This window comes from Suillus plorans (genome assembly GCF_016647745.1).
Source record: "Suillus plorans strain S12 chromosome Unknown HD556scaffold_82, whole genome shotgun sequence".
In the NCBI taxonomy this organism is placed as follows: domain Eukaryota; kingdom Fungi; phylum Basidiomycota; class Agaricomycetes; order Boletales; family Suillaceae; genus Suillus; species Suillus plorans.
Genome location: NW_024537466.1, coordinates 120165 through 138561, shown reverse-complemented (window position 1 = coordinate 138561; position 18397 = coordinate 120165). Strand labels below are relative to the sequence as shown.

The window sequence follows — 18397 nt, the reverse complement described above, 5'->3', positions numbered from 1 at the left end:
ATGTCCGATGTGCGGGAATTCCGGCGGACGTTCGGGAACAAGAGATAAGACTAATCCGGACGAAGTCCGAACTAGAAAGGAAACAGCAGAGGACTACCAAAGGTAGAGGCGGAGGTGACAAGTCTATAGGAGTCAATCCTAAGACGAGCGGAGGTCGACGAGAGAGAAACTCAAGTCAGACGGAGGAGAGAATGAGCAGAGTCTAAGATGATATTCGAACTGAGGAAACTACAGAGATTGTACAGGGGTTTATATACTACTGAGGACATAACGGAGAACAGTAAGTGCAGTGCGAAGCTATGTAAAGCTATGAAGAAAACATATGGGACGACTATCACTAGTCTATCGGAACTTAGTAAAATGAAGACGGAAATGAATAAGGAACGGAAAATAAAGCGTACTAACTGATAAGGGAAATACCAAAGGGATAAGGCGCGGAAGTTAGACGCGGGTCGGATCCGGACGATACATAGAAGTTGGCCAGATCCGGAAATCCGGAAATGATGAGTGTGATAGGTCCAGGTCCGGAACGCGGGATATGACACCATGTCCGTCTGGATCCTCAGGATCATTTTCATCGTGATTACAGGAATACCCCCTTCAATGATTCCCGTGGTTGTCTCCTTCCTGATCCTTGTGGTCCTGCTCATTGGGATGCTCCTCTCCCTCTTGACTCCTGAGGTCCTCTGCCCAATGTTCCTGAATGCTTTAGTTGAGAGCTTCATGATCCTTGTGTGCCCAGTCGTAGTACCCGTGAATCTTCTTATCCCGTAAGTTAACACATCCTTCCTTTGCATATTTAACTTAATATTTTGGCAGCTGCAAGATCATCAACATCTCCATCCTCATGACTCATTTTATCATTGCACCAGCAATGCTCACAACAACCTTCCTGAACTTCGGGATCCTCACAATCATATGCAGAATGTGTCTCTAGTAGCAGAATCCAGTAAAAATTACAACATGGATTGGAAGTGCAGTTGCTCAGTGGTGTACTCTGATCACGACAGATATAGCCCTGCAATGGACTATGGGTACACATGTGAACATAGATTCCCTCCACGTGGTGATTATGATGATCATGGCTATGGGTTTCCACAACACAACAGAGGTCATTATAATGATAGCCAGGCCTATGGAAGAAGATATCATGGTGAAGGCTCAAGGTGGGATTTGCACAGCCCATACCACGGTTCAACTCCCAGCTCAAACACTCAGCCAGTAGAGAGTCCCATTGATGTGCCTCCTTCCACTTAATCATTGTCCTCCGTCTTTTTCTATGCTTGTCCAACTTTAATGATTGTTTTTATATCCCGCCAAATAGAGCTTGTTTCATTGTAGCCTCCCTTCTTGTCTATCCCCATCCTGCCATTATTCATCATACCATGATGTTGATAGTTCCCATCATCTTGCAGTTTTCGTACCTCACCCTTTTTATATAGTGTGAACCTTGACTTACCAGTGTTGCTGTTGTCCTTGAATACATTGAGTGCGTTACTCAGACTAATATGTGAAATTATCATCAAAGCATGACAAAGAAAGGATTCTATCTACAATGCAAAACATCTATGAATGTGTGAGACAGTGCTCTCAAACCTTGCAGACAGTCCTCCCAACCCTCACATACCTCTCTACCCTCACAAACGGTCCTCCCAACACTTGCATAGGGTCCTCTTGACCTCGCAAATGGTCCTCCCAAACCTCGCAGATGGTCCTCTTGACCTCGCAAATGGTCCTTCTGACCCTTGCAGACAGTTCTCTCTATCCTTGCAACCAATCCTACCAGACCTTGTGGACTCATGAGGCATACACTGAAGGATACATAGGTGTTTATTAATTCACATACGATAAGAGCCACATGCCTCATGAGAAGTCAGTGAAGTTTGAGAAATAGGTGGAAGGTTCTTGCAGGAGGGATATCTTAGACATAGGTTATCACACACTAAGAAACCCATCTAAAGAACAGTGGAAACCTCTAAAAAGTGCTGCCAAGGGTGAGAGCTTAGGACAACTCAGGACAACTCAAGACAGGGCAGGACAACTCAGGACAGGACAGGACAACTCAGGACAGGACAGGACAACTCAGAACAGGACAGGACAGGACAGGATAACTCAGGACAGGACAGGACAACTCAGAACAGGACAGGACAGGCCAGGACAGGATAGGACAGGACAACTCAGGATAGGGCAGGACAGGGCAGGACAGGACAGCTTAGGACAACTTAGGACAACTCAGGACAACTCAGGACAGCTTAGGACAGGACAGGACAGGACAGGACAGGACAACACAGGACAACTCAGGACAGGACAAGACAACTCAGGACAACTTAGGACAACTCAGAACAGGACAGGACAGGACAGGACAGGACAGGACAACTCAGGACAACTCAAGACAGGGCAGGACAACTCAGGACAGGACAGGACAACTCAGGACAGGACAGGACAACTCAGAACAGGACAGGACAGGACAGGATAACTCAGGACAGGACAGGACAACTCAGAACAGGACAGGACAGGCCAGGACAGGATAGGACAGGACAACTCAGGATAGGGCAGGACAGGGCAGGACAGGACAGCTTAGGACAACTTAGGACAACTCAGGACAACTCAGGACAGCTTAGGACAGGACAGGACAGGACAGGACAGGACAACACAGGACAACTCAGGACAGGACAAGACAACTCAGGACAACTTAGGACAACTCAGAACAGGACAGGACAGGACAGGACAGGACAGGACAACTCAGGACAACTCAGGACAACTCAGGACAGCTTAGGACAGGACAGGACAGGACAGGACAACTCAGAACAGGACAGGACAGGACAGGACAGGACAGGACAGGACAACTCAGAACAGGACAGGACAGGACAGGACAGGACAGGACAGGACAACACAGGACAACTCAGGACAGGACGGGACAACTCAGGACAACTTAGGACAACTCAGGACAACTCAGGACAACTCAGGACAGCTTAGGACAGGACAGGACAGGACAGGACAGGACAGGACAACACAGGACAACTCAGGACAGGACAAGACAACTCAGGACAACTTAGGACAACTCAGAACAGGACAGGACAGGACAGGACAGGACAGGACAACTCAGGACAACTCAGGACAACTCAGGACAGCTTAGGACAGGACAGGACAGGACAGGACAACTCAGAACAGGACAGGACAGGACAGGACAGGACAACTCAGAACAGGACAGGACAGGACAGGACAGGACAGGACAGGACAACTCAGAACAGGACAGGACAGGACAGGACAGGACAGGACAGGACAACACAGGACAACTCAGGACAGGACGGGACAACTCAGGACAACTCAGGACAACTTAGGACAACTTAGGACAACTCAGGACAACTCAGGACAGCTTAGGACAGGACAGGACAGGACAGGACAGGACAGGACAGGACAACTCAGGACAACTTAGGACAACTCAGGACAACTCAGGACAGCTTAGGACAGGACAGGACAGGACAGGACAGGACAACTCAGGACAACTTAGGACAACTCAGGACAACTCAGGACAGCTTAGGACAGGACAGGACAGGACAGGACAGGACAGGACAACTCAGGACAACTTAGGACAACTCAGGACAACTCAGGACAGCTTAGGACAGGACAGGACAGGACAGGACAACTCAGAACAGGACAGGACAGAACAGGACAGGACAGGACAACTCAGGACAACTTAGGACAACTCAGGACAACACAGGACAACTCAGGACAGGACAGGACAACTCAGGACAACTCAGGACAACTCAGGACAACTCAGGACAGTAGTACCCCCCCGTTGGGGGGGCGGCGGAATATTAGGCTCGCCTAATTCGAACACATGCAGTGAGAGAGAGGCACACAAAGTTCAAACTTTTGCATTTTGTGGGCAACACTGCAGCCACGATGCTATGTATGCCGATCACTTTTTCTCGCGTCAGGAGCACCTCCGTCGATGGTATCGTAAATGGGGTGGAAGTTCAGTCGTTTATCGACGATTTCGGCAGTCAGACAAGAAATCAGATTACCTTGGTAAGGACTGTATCAGTGCCGTGAACGAGGACACTTTCCCATTCAGTTTGTTCTTACAGGCAGGTATCTCCATGGCTTTGGATGTCGCTATTCTTGCCGTTCCAGGGTTAGGCGCAACAACAACTGCACAAACATTGTGCTCTTGCTCCTTCCTTCTTGGTGTTGGGTGTATTTTTGCGGGCACGATAGTCCACCACTTTGGCGAGAGACTGAAGTCTTTGGACTTTGCGGTTCGATTTCCTCATCATCCTGCGTCTTGAGCCTAATATTGCCGACTGAACAGGCCTATTATCTGCGAAGGAAGGCGGTGATGCTTCTGGTAATAACAAGCATACCGACCTGCTTTTGCGTATTGAGGTAAGCAGATGTGATTACAATTACTCAGGTCACTCATAGAATCATTGTCAGTGTAACAAGTTCCATCCTCGGATTTCTCACAGGCATCACCATAGACTTCAGGCCATCCGCGCCCTCAGTCATTCCGTGCTTTGCTACACTCGCCGTTGTGGTAGGTTCATTGATTATATTAGTGGTCGCCAGTTACGGTCCAGGCCCAGCTAGGATAAGGCCGCAGTGATATCTTTATCCTGAGACTGCGGGGATATCCATGTATCTCGCATGGGTCGCGCTCAAAAATCTAGAGGTTAGCTCTGGTAGATTAAATAGATGATGTCAATTTCCATGTTCTAAGTTTCAAGGTGCCTACTCATATATTATTGAATCCGTCAGAACATTCTCGACGTCTTGACGGAAACTTCTACGTCTGACTGCAATTGTCAGGGCAATTTTTCATTGTATGGTATTGCAATTGCAGCTAGATTACCACGCTAAGATTTTCTGGTCACAGAACTCCAACTCCTTAAGTGTCAACGTTTCACGCTACCGCAACTACCTCGTGCGTTACAACGTCTTCTGCGTTTGTTCATGGTCCTCGATTCCGTCGTCCACATTACCTGAAGCCGTCAGTTTACTTCAAGGGAGCCCGCGTGGGACATACTTTGAGTAGGAGAAGGGACGTCCCATGCGATCTGACGAGGAGGGTATGTGCTGATTCCGTTTGGTGCGTATTCTTCTAAGATTCCGGTCCGATAACATTCCTCCAACCAACGAAGTCTATAGTTTTTGTATAACTCTTCCAGTTCCGAGTAGCGCAAATCTGCAAGTTGCAGTCGTTCTTTGAGTTCGGCTACGGAGTCCTCGCCCGTCTCGCCGTTGTTCTCTGGCAGAAGAACAGGAGCCTCGTTATACCCCGCTGAAGATGTGCTCTTGTCAACATCCGTCGCTCTAAAATACTATAAGCTTTGGGAAAGAACAATAAAGATGTTCACAGACCTTAAGACGATGGGTTTTTTAGCCTCACCGCTCTGATTACTACTACTAGTGTTTCCTGCTGCCTCGATCCTAATAGAAGGTATTAGTAAGTCCTGCCGCAAGTTCATCATTGGAGTTACCGGAAATTCAAGGTAATGATATGTCCGGATAGGTTAAAGGTTTGGCTCTGGGTCAAGGATTGCTGCATGAACGCAGGTTGTTTCATTTTCTGGCGCTGATGAAATCATTAACGGAGCTTTTATTCCCTGTTACACGAAGTTTTGATAGCCTGCGAAAGGAAGGCCATTGTGGCCCCCTGTCACCACAGCCAGCACCCAAGCCCTCAATCACCGTGGCCAGCCAGCCAGCCAATTTAGCTTTTGCTTGGCCGCCATCAGGTACGTCGTTTGCATAGAATCCCACGTGGTGCATCTGTGATAAAAGCTGGCCTCCAGTTAAGCAAAACCCGAACCTTCCTACCTTGCCAGCTCTCATGACCACCGAAAATGCTTCCAGTATTCCGAGTAAACGGGCTACCCCAGCCCTCCAGATGGGACCCCGTAAAAAAGTGTAAGCTGTCCCTGATGTTTAGTACGCTGAGTTTTGCAGACTCATCTAGTCGCACAGCTCAACATCTGATCCCCTTATCTCCCATGGGCGCCACTTCGGCCGAACAGTATTCGCTCTGTGCAATTTTCCTTCTCTGCTCACCAATGGTATCCTCAGATTAGAGCAGATGGAAGATGCTCCACTGGAGGACTTCTCTACTGAGTGACAACGACATCCATCTATGCTCGCTGGCTTATTGACATCTTTGGCAGTGAGCGACGAGAGCATCGCGTTTTTGAGCACCTCTTAGACTCTTACCCTGGCCTTTTAGAGCGACTACAAAACGGGTCTGAGGAAGAACTCATTCATGTCGGTGAGCTAGTGCGTTTTTGTTTGTGTGTCAAGAGTTTATGCTTACCATATGTAGATTGGTAAAGGAGCCGCAGGTGCGAGGGGCGACGACACGAAAACATTAAAGTCTGCGGTGCTTGATTGGATTTCCCCGAAAGGGGCAGCAATCCAGCCTCCCTTACACAGAAACTCGAAGATCGACCGTGGATTCAACCATGAGCTAACTGGATCGCTTCTTTGTCCCGCTGGGTTGGACTGGAAAGACCCAGAGTATGTTTCGGTTTACTGGCATCCTCGGTCGCCACTCATTTTCACTTCATTAGGACGAGAGAGAGCCTCCGAAGCGGAGAAATGTCGGTATGCGGAGATCAATGGCCCATATTTTTGTACACCAACTATACTTACGACGCTGATGATCCTTGGTGTGGTCTTCTTAGGAATCGCTTACTCGTATCTGTGAGTATGAACACCTGTTCTGTGTTTTCTTCACTACATGTTTTCTCACTAGGCTTACAAGCACGTTTTCACATCCCCGAGTTCAGTTGACAAGGAACCAAAAGCCACGCGATCCGGTAATGCTCGCCTCCATGGCATGAATGCTGTCACCATCGCTTCCATAGCTTATATTGCAACGCAGGTATGCCTTACAGCACTTCCGAAGCTAAACTGTCCTGACGCACCACTGAAGGTCCGATTCGCTCTAAGTTCTTCTTCAGTGTTTTCACGGACCGACACGTCCACAGACTCAGAGACTTTCTACCACAGTCTCCTCGACCTCCTCGAGGACCCTGAAGAATCTAAGGAAGTCGATGAGTTGCTCACGTGGTGGAATTGGTATTGTTTTCACTCTTCGCCATTTTTCCGAGGCTCATGTATTGTCTTTTACCCAGTCAAGTATTTCCTACGTCATCTGCTGCCAAGCGGCCTATCAGCGCCAACAGTGCTTTGGCGAAGATCCGACTCAGACGCCTTGCAGTCAAACAGGCTGCAGATCTTAATTCTTCGTAGTCTACATTGGAGCCGTTTTTAATGTAGTAAATATAATCGCAATTTCATACCAGACTGTGTGTTCTCTCGTAACGAATGAATTGATCACAATGCAAGTCCACATATTGCCTCAGATGCGAATGGTTCGTTTTGAAGACAACTCAAGACAACATAACTGAAATTCATTTATTAAATGATAACCCATCGTCACTCTGTAGCACAATGTTCTCCTACACCAAATTGATTCATGCGAGCAGGCATTGTCTCACAATGCCTGCAACTAACGTTCCGTTTTGTAATGATCATAGCTCAACATCCAGCCGGCGGAAGTCAATGCGCTACCATTGTTGCGCAACCTTGAACCAAAGTCAGTTTCAGTCCTAAACAGTCTAACCTTGGAGGACCGTATATGATAACAGCATTCAGAGAGAGTTTTTGCAGAATAAAATGACAACCTCAACTTGTATGACGTGATCATATCTCATCAGAGTTGGCTAAGATGATAGTACACTGTCATTCATTACTTACATTGTGTACTTAACAAATCCGGGCAACATAATCTAGTATCACAATCACATATCTAATATCAGCAACAAGAGAGTTCTTGTCGAGGTTGCAGTAGGAAGCACAACTTGTAATGTGACAACCATGCCGACACATCACGATACCCTACTACAGTTGCTTCACATCTTGTTTCCAGTTGGCGGTTGTGATCCTAAATAGTCCAGGATTATAAATGTTTATCTGACACCAGAATTTATGTAGCTACTGCGAAGGAAGAAAACCTCGGCAAAGGTACCTGTCATGACCAGGACATGGCGGAATTGCAGTGGACTACAAATATACTGGCACTGGTACTCAAATTGGAGAATGTGGAAACTCTCGTCAATTTTGCAGCAGTTGGCAGGTATTACAAATTTTACCGTCTTGATGCGTAGTTACAATGAGACTATCAAGAATGTGCATCTGGCCATTTTCATCCCACGTAGTCCAGGTATTCAAAGCTTTGTCATGTGAAGTGCAATTATGATTAATATTGTGCAAATTGTAGATCAGGTAAAGTCTTGTATGAGTTTATCATTTTCACGTCGGTTACCTGATGTAAGCATTGGTCCAGTTGGTCAGGGCGAGAAGAAACAATGTACAACCGAGTGAGTTTGTACTGTAAAGATGTGCCGTGAACATCATGATGTTTCGGTTCATTCGAGTGGGAACTTCGTTGATTGGAATAAATCAGTATTGCCTGGACGACATGCAGGATGAGTTACAATATATATTAGGAGAACGTACGTTCGAGATTCATAAGCACCACCACTTCAAAGGGCCCTCAGCGAGTAGGCATCCTCCTGCAAATCCCACATCGCATACGGAGGTTGAAGATACAGCAAACACACCAAGAGACAGTAACCAAGTTGCTATATTCCAGTTCGTGGGTTATGGTCCAAACAGTAATACCAAACAGCATGAGTCAGCCAATCCAAAGAGCCGAAGTAAAAAATGAACAAGTCCGTCGCTGCAACCGTCCCTTGTCTCCAGCGACGATTTTTGCGTGGATCCTAATGTTCAGCAGTCATCGGCGATCGCCCTGGAGGAGAGGCTACAAGAATTGAACATCGATCATAAGACAACCACCAAAGCCTCAATGCCTGATGTCGAGCAATCACATGAAAAGCTTGACGTTGACTCTGAACTTCGACAGTCTTCCTCTCTAGTTGCGGATGACATGCAGACCATCAATTTAGACGGCATTGTCCCGTTTCAGGCCGCTTCCGTTACTCCCTCCGCCTCACAAACGTCGATGACATCTGCCCCTCCCCAACGTATGGCTTATCCCATACCCACAATGGGGTACTATCATCCTCAAGGATGGGTAGCTGTTTTCCCGCCATATCACATGCAGTACATGGGGGCATACCCTGGATTTCCTCTTCCGCCGCCGATGAGCCAATCGTTTCCGCCGGCTAGTGGCGCGGATGCTCGTGGAACACCTTCAGCAACACCTGCTCCGATTGTTCACCCAGGCATGTATGCTGTACGTTTAATAAATCTCGACCCCCATGCTGCAACGCTGACGTGCGGTTCAAGCTATTCATTCCATATCCGTATCCTGCGAGAACACCCGTGCGAGAACAAGGCCAGGGACAGACCCCTGTCGCAACACAAGCGCCGCTGATACCTACGGGGTTCATTCACGGATATCAGGGTATTCTGGTTCCTGTTTATCCTCCAGACGCTCTGAATCAATACATGTCCGGCGCTCAAGGCGAACAAGCTTCGACCTCCACAGAGACTGCTCTTGCTTCGCTCCCAGTTCAACCTCCTAATAATTGGAAGCCATACCCTCCACCTGCGTTCGCACCTGGCATGTCAGTACCGCCAGGGATTCAGCGCCCGAACTCAGGACCTTTTCTGATAATGACTCCACACGGCTGGATGCCGAATCATGCCTCATTCGGCATCAACCAGCGTATGAAAGCCCCATCGAACTTTCCTCTAGGTTCTGGTGCACACATGCAGCCGGTGTTTGAGCAGTGCAATATCAATGTACCTCCTCGTCGCCAACATCGCAGAGACCATCAGTCCAATTTCAAGAACGGAGGTCGCGGTCACCCTGGGCGTTACCCTCGCGGATCATTCGCATCAAATGCACCAATGATGAACATACGTCCCACTCCGGGATTTGACCACTTCACTAGCTCCCAACGAGATGCGCAGAGTGGTCCTGAATGGAACCATTGGGGTACCCAGTGATTGCATCAGCTGCACTGACAGACATGTCTCGAGTTAGGCACGGTTTGATTTCTTTGTCTCTCTACGCGTACATTTTCGTTTTATCTTCCTGTCTTCAAGCCAATCATTCTAAGATATCAATTTATTTCTCGCTTCCCTTATGCACAATTTTTTTTTCAAGCTAAACAACAAAACAACACTCATTCATCCACAGATTTGCCCACCATGTTCAGTCATATTCTCATTGATACTCAATTATCTTCCATTCCTTAGGTTGTCACTGCCGTTTCTGTATTATCTGTCCGTGTAATATATAATACTCGAGTACGTGAGATACCTTCGCACCGAGAATCCAGACACCACTACAGGATTAGTCGCTAGCGGTGGACTGCGCGTAACCAATTTCCTAGCTCCAGTCAAAACGCTCTCTACTGTCTGGAACCCCACCAAAAATAAGCGATGGAACAATGGTTGGTCTCTTCTAACGCATATACACCAGATGCCGGAGTACGGTCTACCGGTGTGTCACTACCCTCTTCGAATCATACCGACTGTGCTTATTGAGGAAATATAATGGTGTTGTGGCGTACGCCAATCGTTTTAGAACGTACTTGTCAATCTGAATGGATGAAACTATGAAAACACAGGGAGCACGCCAATGGATCACTCAAATATTGTCTGCATGTCGAACGAACATTTAGTATTTATCATGCACCACTTATCATGCACCACTTTTTCCGCGTACGACCGCGAGAGCTGACCTGGATTTCGACCAACCTCATGAATTATTCATCTGCGTCAAAGGATATACTTTCCATTTGGTCTGCATAGGAGAGTGATACTGTACATCGCCTGACTCTAATGATATAACTTTATCAACTGGAACACAAAGGTTGATTTAAAAACTCACCAGGTGCGTTCATTGTTCTGCCCCATTTATGAAGTTCCTTAAGCTCAAAGTTTGATGCATTATCGCCGCTTGAAAGGCGAAGACCTCGGAGGGACTTAACTATCCTCCAGTACCTACTACATAGTACTTACCTTGGTGGTTGTTTTTTCGAGGTCCCGTTTTGAAGTAATCAACTTCTTTTGGGCAGCTTCGTCATGGCAAGGGGTAAAACGGTCCCCCTTTGCCATGACCAAATTTCCTCAGTTTTATACACGTAATAAGTCTCGCGTGGCAAAGCACCAAAAAACTACTAGTGCCATACAATGTGTTACCATTTTCCCTCTCATCCCCTTCTTTCAGTACTGATGATCATCAGCACAAACAGTGATATCCATTCACAGTCCAGTGAGGATGGCTCCGGCCTATACTCACCCATCTTCGGGACTCAATTTTTTCAGCTGCATGGAGACAGTAAGTCCTGTCAAACTTGTACTTTCAAACAATATTGATCGTCAATTTCGTCCACAATAAAGTTCATTATTATCAAGAACAGCTAGATATCCAACATGCAGCGGGCATCCTAGCCTCTCAATTCGATTACACTAATATCCACCCACACCTTCACCTTCTCGAAACCCCTTTGGATCTTCAGTTTCCTCTTCCACAAAGAAACCACATTCAAGTTGTCCTTGACATACCGCCCCATACCTACCCTAGCACCTGTCTTCCACCCTCTCCAGCTCATCGTGGCGCCATCAATTTGTCCTACCAACTTGAAGGCCCCGACAATCGAAGATATTCTGCTGAGGACTTTCGCCCACAATCTTACTCTTCAGGTGGCTCAGCGCAACCTTCTGCAATACAAACACCAGAGAGTACTAGATCCTCTGTTCCAATGTCAGAGCCAACCCCTCAACCACAGCCAACGGCATCCGCACCGCAGGATCCTCTTCGCAGGGAAATTTCGAATCAAGTGATGGCTTGCCGGCAATGGTGCGTTCATTCTTATTCTTATTTCAGGCTGCTCATTCACGTGGTTGCTAAGTCGTGCAAGGAAAATTCGGTGCGACTCCACAAGACCAACGTGTCATAATTGTGTGCGCCGCTTGAATGAATGCCAATACGATGCAACACCTAAACGGCGAGGACCTGATAAAAGGCCAGGCACTCGCCAGCGCTCACATAAGAAACGTTTGATTGATGGCTCACAGCCTCCTTCCCTTCCGTCCAAGCGGAAACGCACTCAGAAATGACGACTCCGAGCTTCCGAGGGAAGCTTGTGGACTTCCCGATGTTCCCGCTTTGTGGCCTGGTGGGGATATAATTCAATTCCAGCCCTGGCTTTCACCCGTGGGCTCTGACCTTTCTTTTTTTCAATCCTAGTGCCCGTGAATACCACCATCTCTCTACATCCTCCCATCACCCTTAACACCAGCTCTGCGCCTGCTCCTTCAACCTGCAGCCTAGCTATGCCGCCGCCGCCACCGATTTTTTCGGAACAGCGCATCACGCGTCACGATTGAGTGGCACATCCGCGTCAAGATCCAGCGCCACCTCCGCGCTCGTCGTTGATATCTCCCTCGTTATCTCTTCCCATCAATCCTCGTTGTCTCTGTCCACCAATTACCACTACCTGGCGCCCTCATATTCTTTTCTCGGCGATCTCCACAGCATCCTGGATTTTCTCTCCTCCTTGCAGTTCCACCTCGTTGCATACTACCCTACTGTTTACATAGATGTTCCTGTCAAATACTTTGATCATAATTTGTATATCACACCCTCGAGCTCACTCAGTAAACCAAAGACACGAATTTTTGGGTTCATAATTAAAATATTATCGGGAAGAGGCTAAACTACACATTCAAGTTCTATATGGGAGGGAGTACTAGTAGGACACCAGGATGCCAAATTGGTGTATGGGGAAGCGCTGCCCAAAGGAATGCGCTCGATCATAAGCATCGGTGCGGTAATCCAGCCGAAGTCCATCGAAAGCGCGCAAAAGGATTGGGGGTAGCACCGTACGACTTGAAGTCAGGTGCGTTGATATCGAGTATTGGTCGGGTACCACGGCGGTGAGCGTTTAAGGGAGTGGCGTGAACAGCGCGGAATAGGTATGCGCGACGGCAGTGAACTACTTATAGGACAACATCTTTTGTCAGCAGCCACGGCCAACTTTGAAGATAGCCCGTTGTTAAACATCTTACTCCTTGCGTTTCTCGAATGCACCGTACAAAGAGACTCTGGGTCAGAATCAACGCTGACCCGCTCCTTCCTCACTTGAAAAGTAGTCGTGAACGGTGCCTTCAGTGAAATTGTATTGAGCAAAGAATAAGCGAAAGAATGATCTGCGCACCTTAACGTGACTTTGAAGCAGTCGACTGGACTTCTTATCAATGTCAATAACGCTACGTCTGGGTGGCTGGGAAAGTAGGATTCAATATCAATAACTATCTTGACCATCTCTTTGTCAGGTTTTGCCTGTAAAGACACGTCAAATCATACCCTAGGACAAATTTTGAGGCTCTCACCTATTTCTCAGGTTTCGGATGAAGGGCTTCAGTTTCCCAGAGATCGAGGCTACCTTGATGAAGAATCTGAATTCCCGATCATAAAATGCACGGGCATCACCAGACAGCGAATCCACCAGCATACCAGCCATCCAATCTAGCGGGGGCGTCATGAATCTTCCCAACTTCGTGTCAGTGGAGAGACGCGAAAACCAAACTCACGATTTAGGCAGCATCATTCTTGAAGCAATTGGCCTTCACGTTCCATATCCTGGTGGCAAACGACCTTTGCGGTTTCGAAGATGAACTGCGTCATATATCCCAAAGTATACATTCAGAAACAATAACAGCAGGAGGTGACAAATACAAACCAAGGCCATCAAAGCGAAGGGCCTGGATGACTTGCGGAACGAAAAAGAATGTTAGGTTGACAGGACGCTGCTTCAGGACTTGATGGCCATATTGTAGCAAGAGCGGATCGTTGCCGTATCGTTGCTCGAAGAAAGGAACAGCGATCGCAAGAGCGACAGGTGCCCAAACAATGATATACTGACAAAAAGTAAACTCTCAAATCACAATACTGTGGAAAAAAATTCCTGATCAAAGACTGGAGCATTGACTACCCGGCTAGCACTGGACCGAACCAGATTCTGCACCTCAGCGTGAGCTGCTGGAGTTTTGAAACGTTCGGTCAGATAGACCGCTATGGCTGGGTCTACCTCCCACGCTGTTCAGACTACGCCAGGCCCAGTCGACTATCGAAATACATGAATCGCCATTTGCAGAGCCATCAAGATGCTTACCTCAAGCATGGTGCGCTCGAGCAGGCCATGGGGGTCACTGCGTCGTTTTGCTTCGTTTGTAGGATTAACCCAGACAGACTGAGACAGTAAGCCCGAATACCAAATTCTCTATCAGAAGACAGAGTGGCTGGCTGATGTTCTTGAGACGCGTAATATTAACTGCAACCGATCAGTTCAATGCAAGGGGAAAATATGTTTGCTATGCTCGCTGGACGCAGACTGATGATGAGCAAGGCTCGATAGCAATGATATATTCCTGATCAAGTCACCCTGGAGATGCACAAGAAATTCGGACATGACTTTGATGTCAGCGTCCGCCTGCGCTCAATTGGCTCCAAAGGACCACCTGGACAGCATAAGTGTTCGCACAAACATTGATATCTGGGAAATATACTGACTGCTGCTGAACAACAAACCACGAACATGCCGTGCAATGCAGACTTTCGCGCAGCATACGCTCGCAAGCAGCATCTAGATGCGAGCTCTTACACGTCTCCAGTCCAAAAAGAAGGAACGCATAGCGTAGCTCTCGAGCCAGCAGATGAGTATTGAACTAAATGTTGATATGGCTTCGAACGGTTGACCTGATGAACGTACCTAAACAACTTGTGTGCTTGCGTAGATCGCAAAACAAGTCTGTGGATGAGAAACATCACGGTCGAATGACGATATCTAGCCGTTTGCAATCGACTGAATAACATCTGTAGGACCAAGGTATGCAGCATGAGAATTTCGACAAACTTTGATGAGGCCGAGAAAACGCCCTTCCGCTCCTTCACGGTCCCAAACCAAGATTTGAGCACTTCGCACATGATGGCCACTTCCATGTTAGGACACTTCGCGATGACCCATATCCACGTTTCAATACCCGCAGCGACCGGGGGTGAAAACCTCAAACGGTAGAGCTACCAGAAAATGTAGCAAGGTGTAATCGCACTGGAAATCGTCAGAATTGATGCTAGAAACATATAATGCATGGTCTAACCTTCTCCAAGGATCTGAGAAGCACTGCACAACGGAATAACAAATGCTTCAGATCTTTATGCCGAACGTCATTCGTTGTATCGGCTATCTTGTCCTTGAAAGGCCGGACCCCAGTGCACTTCATCTGAGGAGTGACTTTATCCAGCGAATCTTGATCTTGCAAACGTTAAAACGCCCGACCGTCCGTCAGGTAAATAACTTACTTTTATAAGTTGCAAGTCGCAAATCAGTAACCTCCCCTGAAAAATAGCATTTGCTCACAAGCTGACTGGCGAGAGCGCGTGCCCGATCAGAATTCCAGTTTGACAAGCTACACAGAGAGGCTGCGATGTAAAATGAGCAGAATACCTGTACGTCAATCAAGACCGAGCACGTACAGAGTTGTCGGTGCACAGGACCGAATGCCTTAGCAAACATTCCAACAATTGAAGCTCATAACTCAGCAGTGTCTGCACCAATCAGCGGTTGCGCAGCTGCCAGATATTTCTATAGGGAGGATATAAAGGAAAAGAGCTGTAAATGACGATAACAAAACGAACCTGAAGCGTCGACTGGAGCTCAATGGGAGCCCAGCAAAACATGAGTTAAAACCACGCGTTGGCATTGCGCTGCAGCTGTTCAAGGGATATCATTCCGTACTTTGTAGTCGTCTGTGAGTTGCGGCGCGATGCTGGTGCACTCAGAGTGGAATTCGTACACTGGGTTGTACTGCAATTGAATTAAATGTCAGCTAATTGATTGATAGATTCATATTTCAGTCACCTCGCCCGTAAACTCGTTCTCGCCTGCGTGACGCAGAAGGGTAAGGGGCTCAAGGATGGCATACGCCAGTGGCGGGTAGCACATGAGACAAGAAATCAACGTGATCAGATTGAATAGGTATTTGGTTGCAACGTCCCGAGCACGAGATATACGATGAGTGCTGGCAACAAGTGAGTGAGCAGCTGTGAGCTTGAAGCAGCTTGCGAATATCCTCCGATAGATGGGCCGGTAGTGCCTGTTCCATAGCTTGTAAATTCATCTCTCCCAAGCATCCACACATAACCTGTCGACAATTTAACTCAGCACGCCAGATCCGAAATGCACATTACCTTGTCAGTTACGGACCTCCATGCATATAATAAGGTAACTCTGTCGATTCAGGCTGCCATTCGTGAAGTATGACACTAGGGAAGACGGGAATCCAGCAGCAGATCGCATTATGCATTCAGTGCGTCATCATTCTTCCTGCGAGAAACTCACGGTCGCTCGTGGGAGATTTGCGGTTTGGTTTGTCGAGCTTGAGCGGGTTAGCCAGAAAGACTTGGCAAGAGGGGAGATGATGGTGAATATTAAGACGAGATAGACGAGCTTGAGCGGGTTATCCAGAAAGCATAAGTTAGCCTGTTTGGCGTGTCAGTCGCTAAAATGGGTGTTAGGGACAAAGGATCATACTGTGCGCGAGAGTGCAGACATGCTGCTGCTGGTGCCTCCGACTGAAGGGGGGGATGGTAGCCAGTCATTGAGAGAGTCGTCGATGTGCGTCAGCGTGACAGTGGTGACGACGGCAGCACGAGCGAACAGCATCGCCAATCAACCGTTTTCCTGGGGGGGGGGCATTGGTGCCAAGCGCAGAGTGAGAACTGAATGTGCCCGAATAAACCGCAGGCAGTACATCACCCTAGGACTGTAAATCTTGGGACAGTGAAGTTTTCGAGACGGCGAGGCTTCGTACCTTGGTTGGCTGGCGCACCTGCGAGAAAAACGGACCACGCAGACAGCTGCGGGTCGAGAAATTCACGGTCTCTGTGGGAAAGTTACAGTCCTTGACAGCATCAGCTCGCTCGGCCCCGCTTGACATGCTGCAGTTCGGCTCTCACCCTCATAACTATCTCACCCAACAACCATACACCATTTGTCCTCCTCCCTCTGCCTCCACAGCCTTCCTAGATCCAAAAAAACCGCGCCAATACGCGCCCATCATCGTTGCCCGCCGATGGCCTTTGGTTTTTGACGTGTCAGACGCTTCGTTCCATCCTCGATGCACGCTGGAACAGTTCTTCCTCACAGCCGCACCACGGCACGCGCCTATTCCCTTTCGGGAAGGCTGATGTAAGCCTGTGCTTTGACCGTGAGTTTCCTCGTTCGAAACGTTTCTTCTCTCAATGCTGATTCTAAGAGTTACTGTAGCTACACACCACTGCGATGGTGGCCATCGGACAGTTAAGCTTCAAATCAAGATCTCAAGCATAAGTTCCGCAAGCCAGCAGATCTTGATGCGGGCATCACAGGGTGCTACCGGAGTTTGACCAGTTTCTGGTATTTCATACCATTTCTTCTCCTTTCCGTATTCGAATTGGATAGGTAACCAGGAGCACATATATGTACAAACACGCGCTGACACTGTTCTCCCCAGGACTCATGATACTCACGCTCATACGCGTCATACAGGGCTGGCGGACAAACGCAAGCTATCTGTATGCTATCCTGGTGAACCATGACATATCCCATTATGCATGTGGTCTTCGTATGTTAACAGTCGTACATGCTGTTTTTCCGTACTCATCCATGATCATTCTCTTTCGTGAAGTGTCCTCGGTAGTGAATATTTTCACATCGCTCTTCCAGGTGGGTGAATATATCAGATACCCTTTTGACCAAGCATTGATGTTCTGCGCCCCAGTACTCACCCTGCTACGTGTTCCTACTAAAAATACCCGACGCATACATCCACCTATAGTTTTCAGTTGATAGTCCTTGCAATTCTGATTCCTCGCCACGCGCATGCACCTCCATCTCTGGCGGACGAACCGACATCCACACGGCTCTACTAGCACCCTCGTGCACATTCCAATGTCCGAAATCTCATTTGCAAATCCCATGGTGCGATCCTTTATTCTGCAGCTTATTCGGCGCCAGCGGCTCATGGAGCAGATACGGCGGTGGAGGGACTCACAGATGGGTTTTCTGAACCTTGACTGCTGGCGACGCTTCATGTATTTTGCTATAGCCTGTCGCATTATATCATAAATATTGACAACCCGTGATACCGTCAGGAAATTTTGAAGCAAGCAAACTTAGTTCCACAATTTCCGAGTCGGCAGTCGTGCAGGGTAAACTGTTGCAGTCAGAATGAGCATACGGGAATTTACGATAGAAAGTTCAACACTGTAGATACCCTAAAATATGCATCCCTGCTATTTTCTTTGGTTTCTTTAACTCTTCGCTTTGGCTGCGAAGATGTACTTACAGACACGCGGGCCCGCGGCGAACAC

The 18397-nt window shown here is 47.9% G+C and overlaps 6 protein-coding genes across 6 annotated transcripts; 4 read left to right on the top strand and 2 right to left on the bottom strand.

Annotated features, from left to right (window-relative positions):
- Positions 1-603: 603 nt before the first annotated feature.
- Positions 604-2976, top strand: HD556DRAFT_1312926 (uncharacterized protein; the record flags this gene model as incomplete). The annotated part of the gene is made up of 5 exons (XM_041300737.1): positions 604-770; positions 820-927; positions 976-1166; positions 1586-1732; positions 2342-2976. The coding sequence occupies 5 exons, from the start codon at positions 604-606 to the stop codon at positions 2974-2976; spliced, it is 1248 nt and encodes a 415-aa protein (XP_041154578.1).
- Positions 2977-4932: 1956 nt separating this feature from the next.
- HD556DRAFT_1312925 (uncharacterized protein) lies at positions 4933-5569 on the bottom strand (the record flags this gene model as incomplete). Its single annotated transcript, XM_041300736.1, has 4 exons — positions 4933-4985; positions 5030-5316; positions 5365-5433; positions 5484-5569. The coding sequence occupies 4 exons, from the start codon at positions 5567-5569 to the stop codon at positions 4933-4935; spliced, it is 495 nt and encodes a 164-aa protein (XP_041154577.1).
- Positions 5570-5836: 267 nt separating this feature from the next.
- On the top strand, positions 5837-7251 carry HD556DRAFT_1247135 (uncharacterized protein; the record flags this gene model as incomplete). The annotated part of the gene is made up of 8 exons (XM_041298668.1): positions 5837-5913; positions 5971-6114; positions 6165-6273; positions 6320-6513; positions 6567-6699; positions 6752-6880; positions 6932-7077; positions 7134-7251. The coding sequence occupies 8 exons, from the start codon at positions 5837-5839 to the stop codon at positions 7249-7251; spliced, it is 1050 nt and encodes a 349-aa protein (XP_041154576.1).
- Positions 7252-8747: 1496 nt separating this feature from the next.
- HD556DRAFT_1530623 (uncharacterized protein) lies at positions 8748-9981 on the top strand (the record flags this gene model as incomplete). The annotated part of the gene is made up of 2 exons (XM_041309463.1): positions 8748-9262; positions 9316-9981. Exons 1-2 carry the CDS (start codon positions 8873-8875, stop codon positions 9979-9981), a joined length of 1056 nt encoding a protein of 351 aa, XP_041154575.1. The 5' UTR covers positions 8748-8872.
- A 1233-nt stretch (positions 9982-11214) lies between these two features.
- HD556DRAFT_1449001 (uncharacterized protein) lies at positions 11215-12372 on the top strand (the record flags this gene model as incomplete). Its single annotated transcript, XM_041307525.1, has 4 exons — positions 11215-11320; positions 11383-11842; positions 12061-12161; positions 12233-12372. 4 exons carry the CDS (start codon positions 11215-11217, stop codon positions 12370-12372), a joined length of 807 nt encoding a protein of 268 aa, XP_041154574.1.
- Positions 12373-13613: 1241 nt separating this feature from the next.
- Positions 13614-16739, bottom strand: HD556DRAFT_1530622 (uncharacterized protein; the record flags this gene model as incomplete). Its single annotated transcript, XM_041309462.1, has 11 exons — positions 16578-16739; positions 16386-16526; positions 15906-16094; positions 15783-15851; positions 15521-15548; positions 15347-15466; positions 15145-15299; positions 14870-15064; positions 14160-14237; positions 13728-13905; positions 13614-13663 (listed from the first exon to the last, which is right to left on the bottom strand). The coding sequence occupies exons 1-11, from the start codon at positions 16707-16709 to the stop codon at positions 13614-13616; spliced, it is 1335 nt and encodes a 444-aa protein (XP_041154573.1). The 5' UTR covers positions 16710-16739.
- Between the last annotated feature and the right edge of the window lie 1658 nt (positions 16740-18397).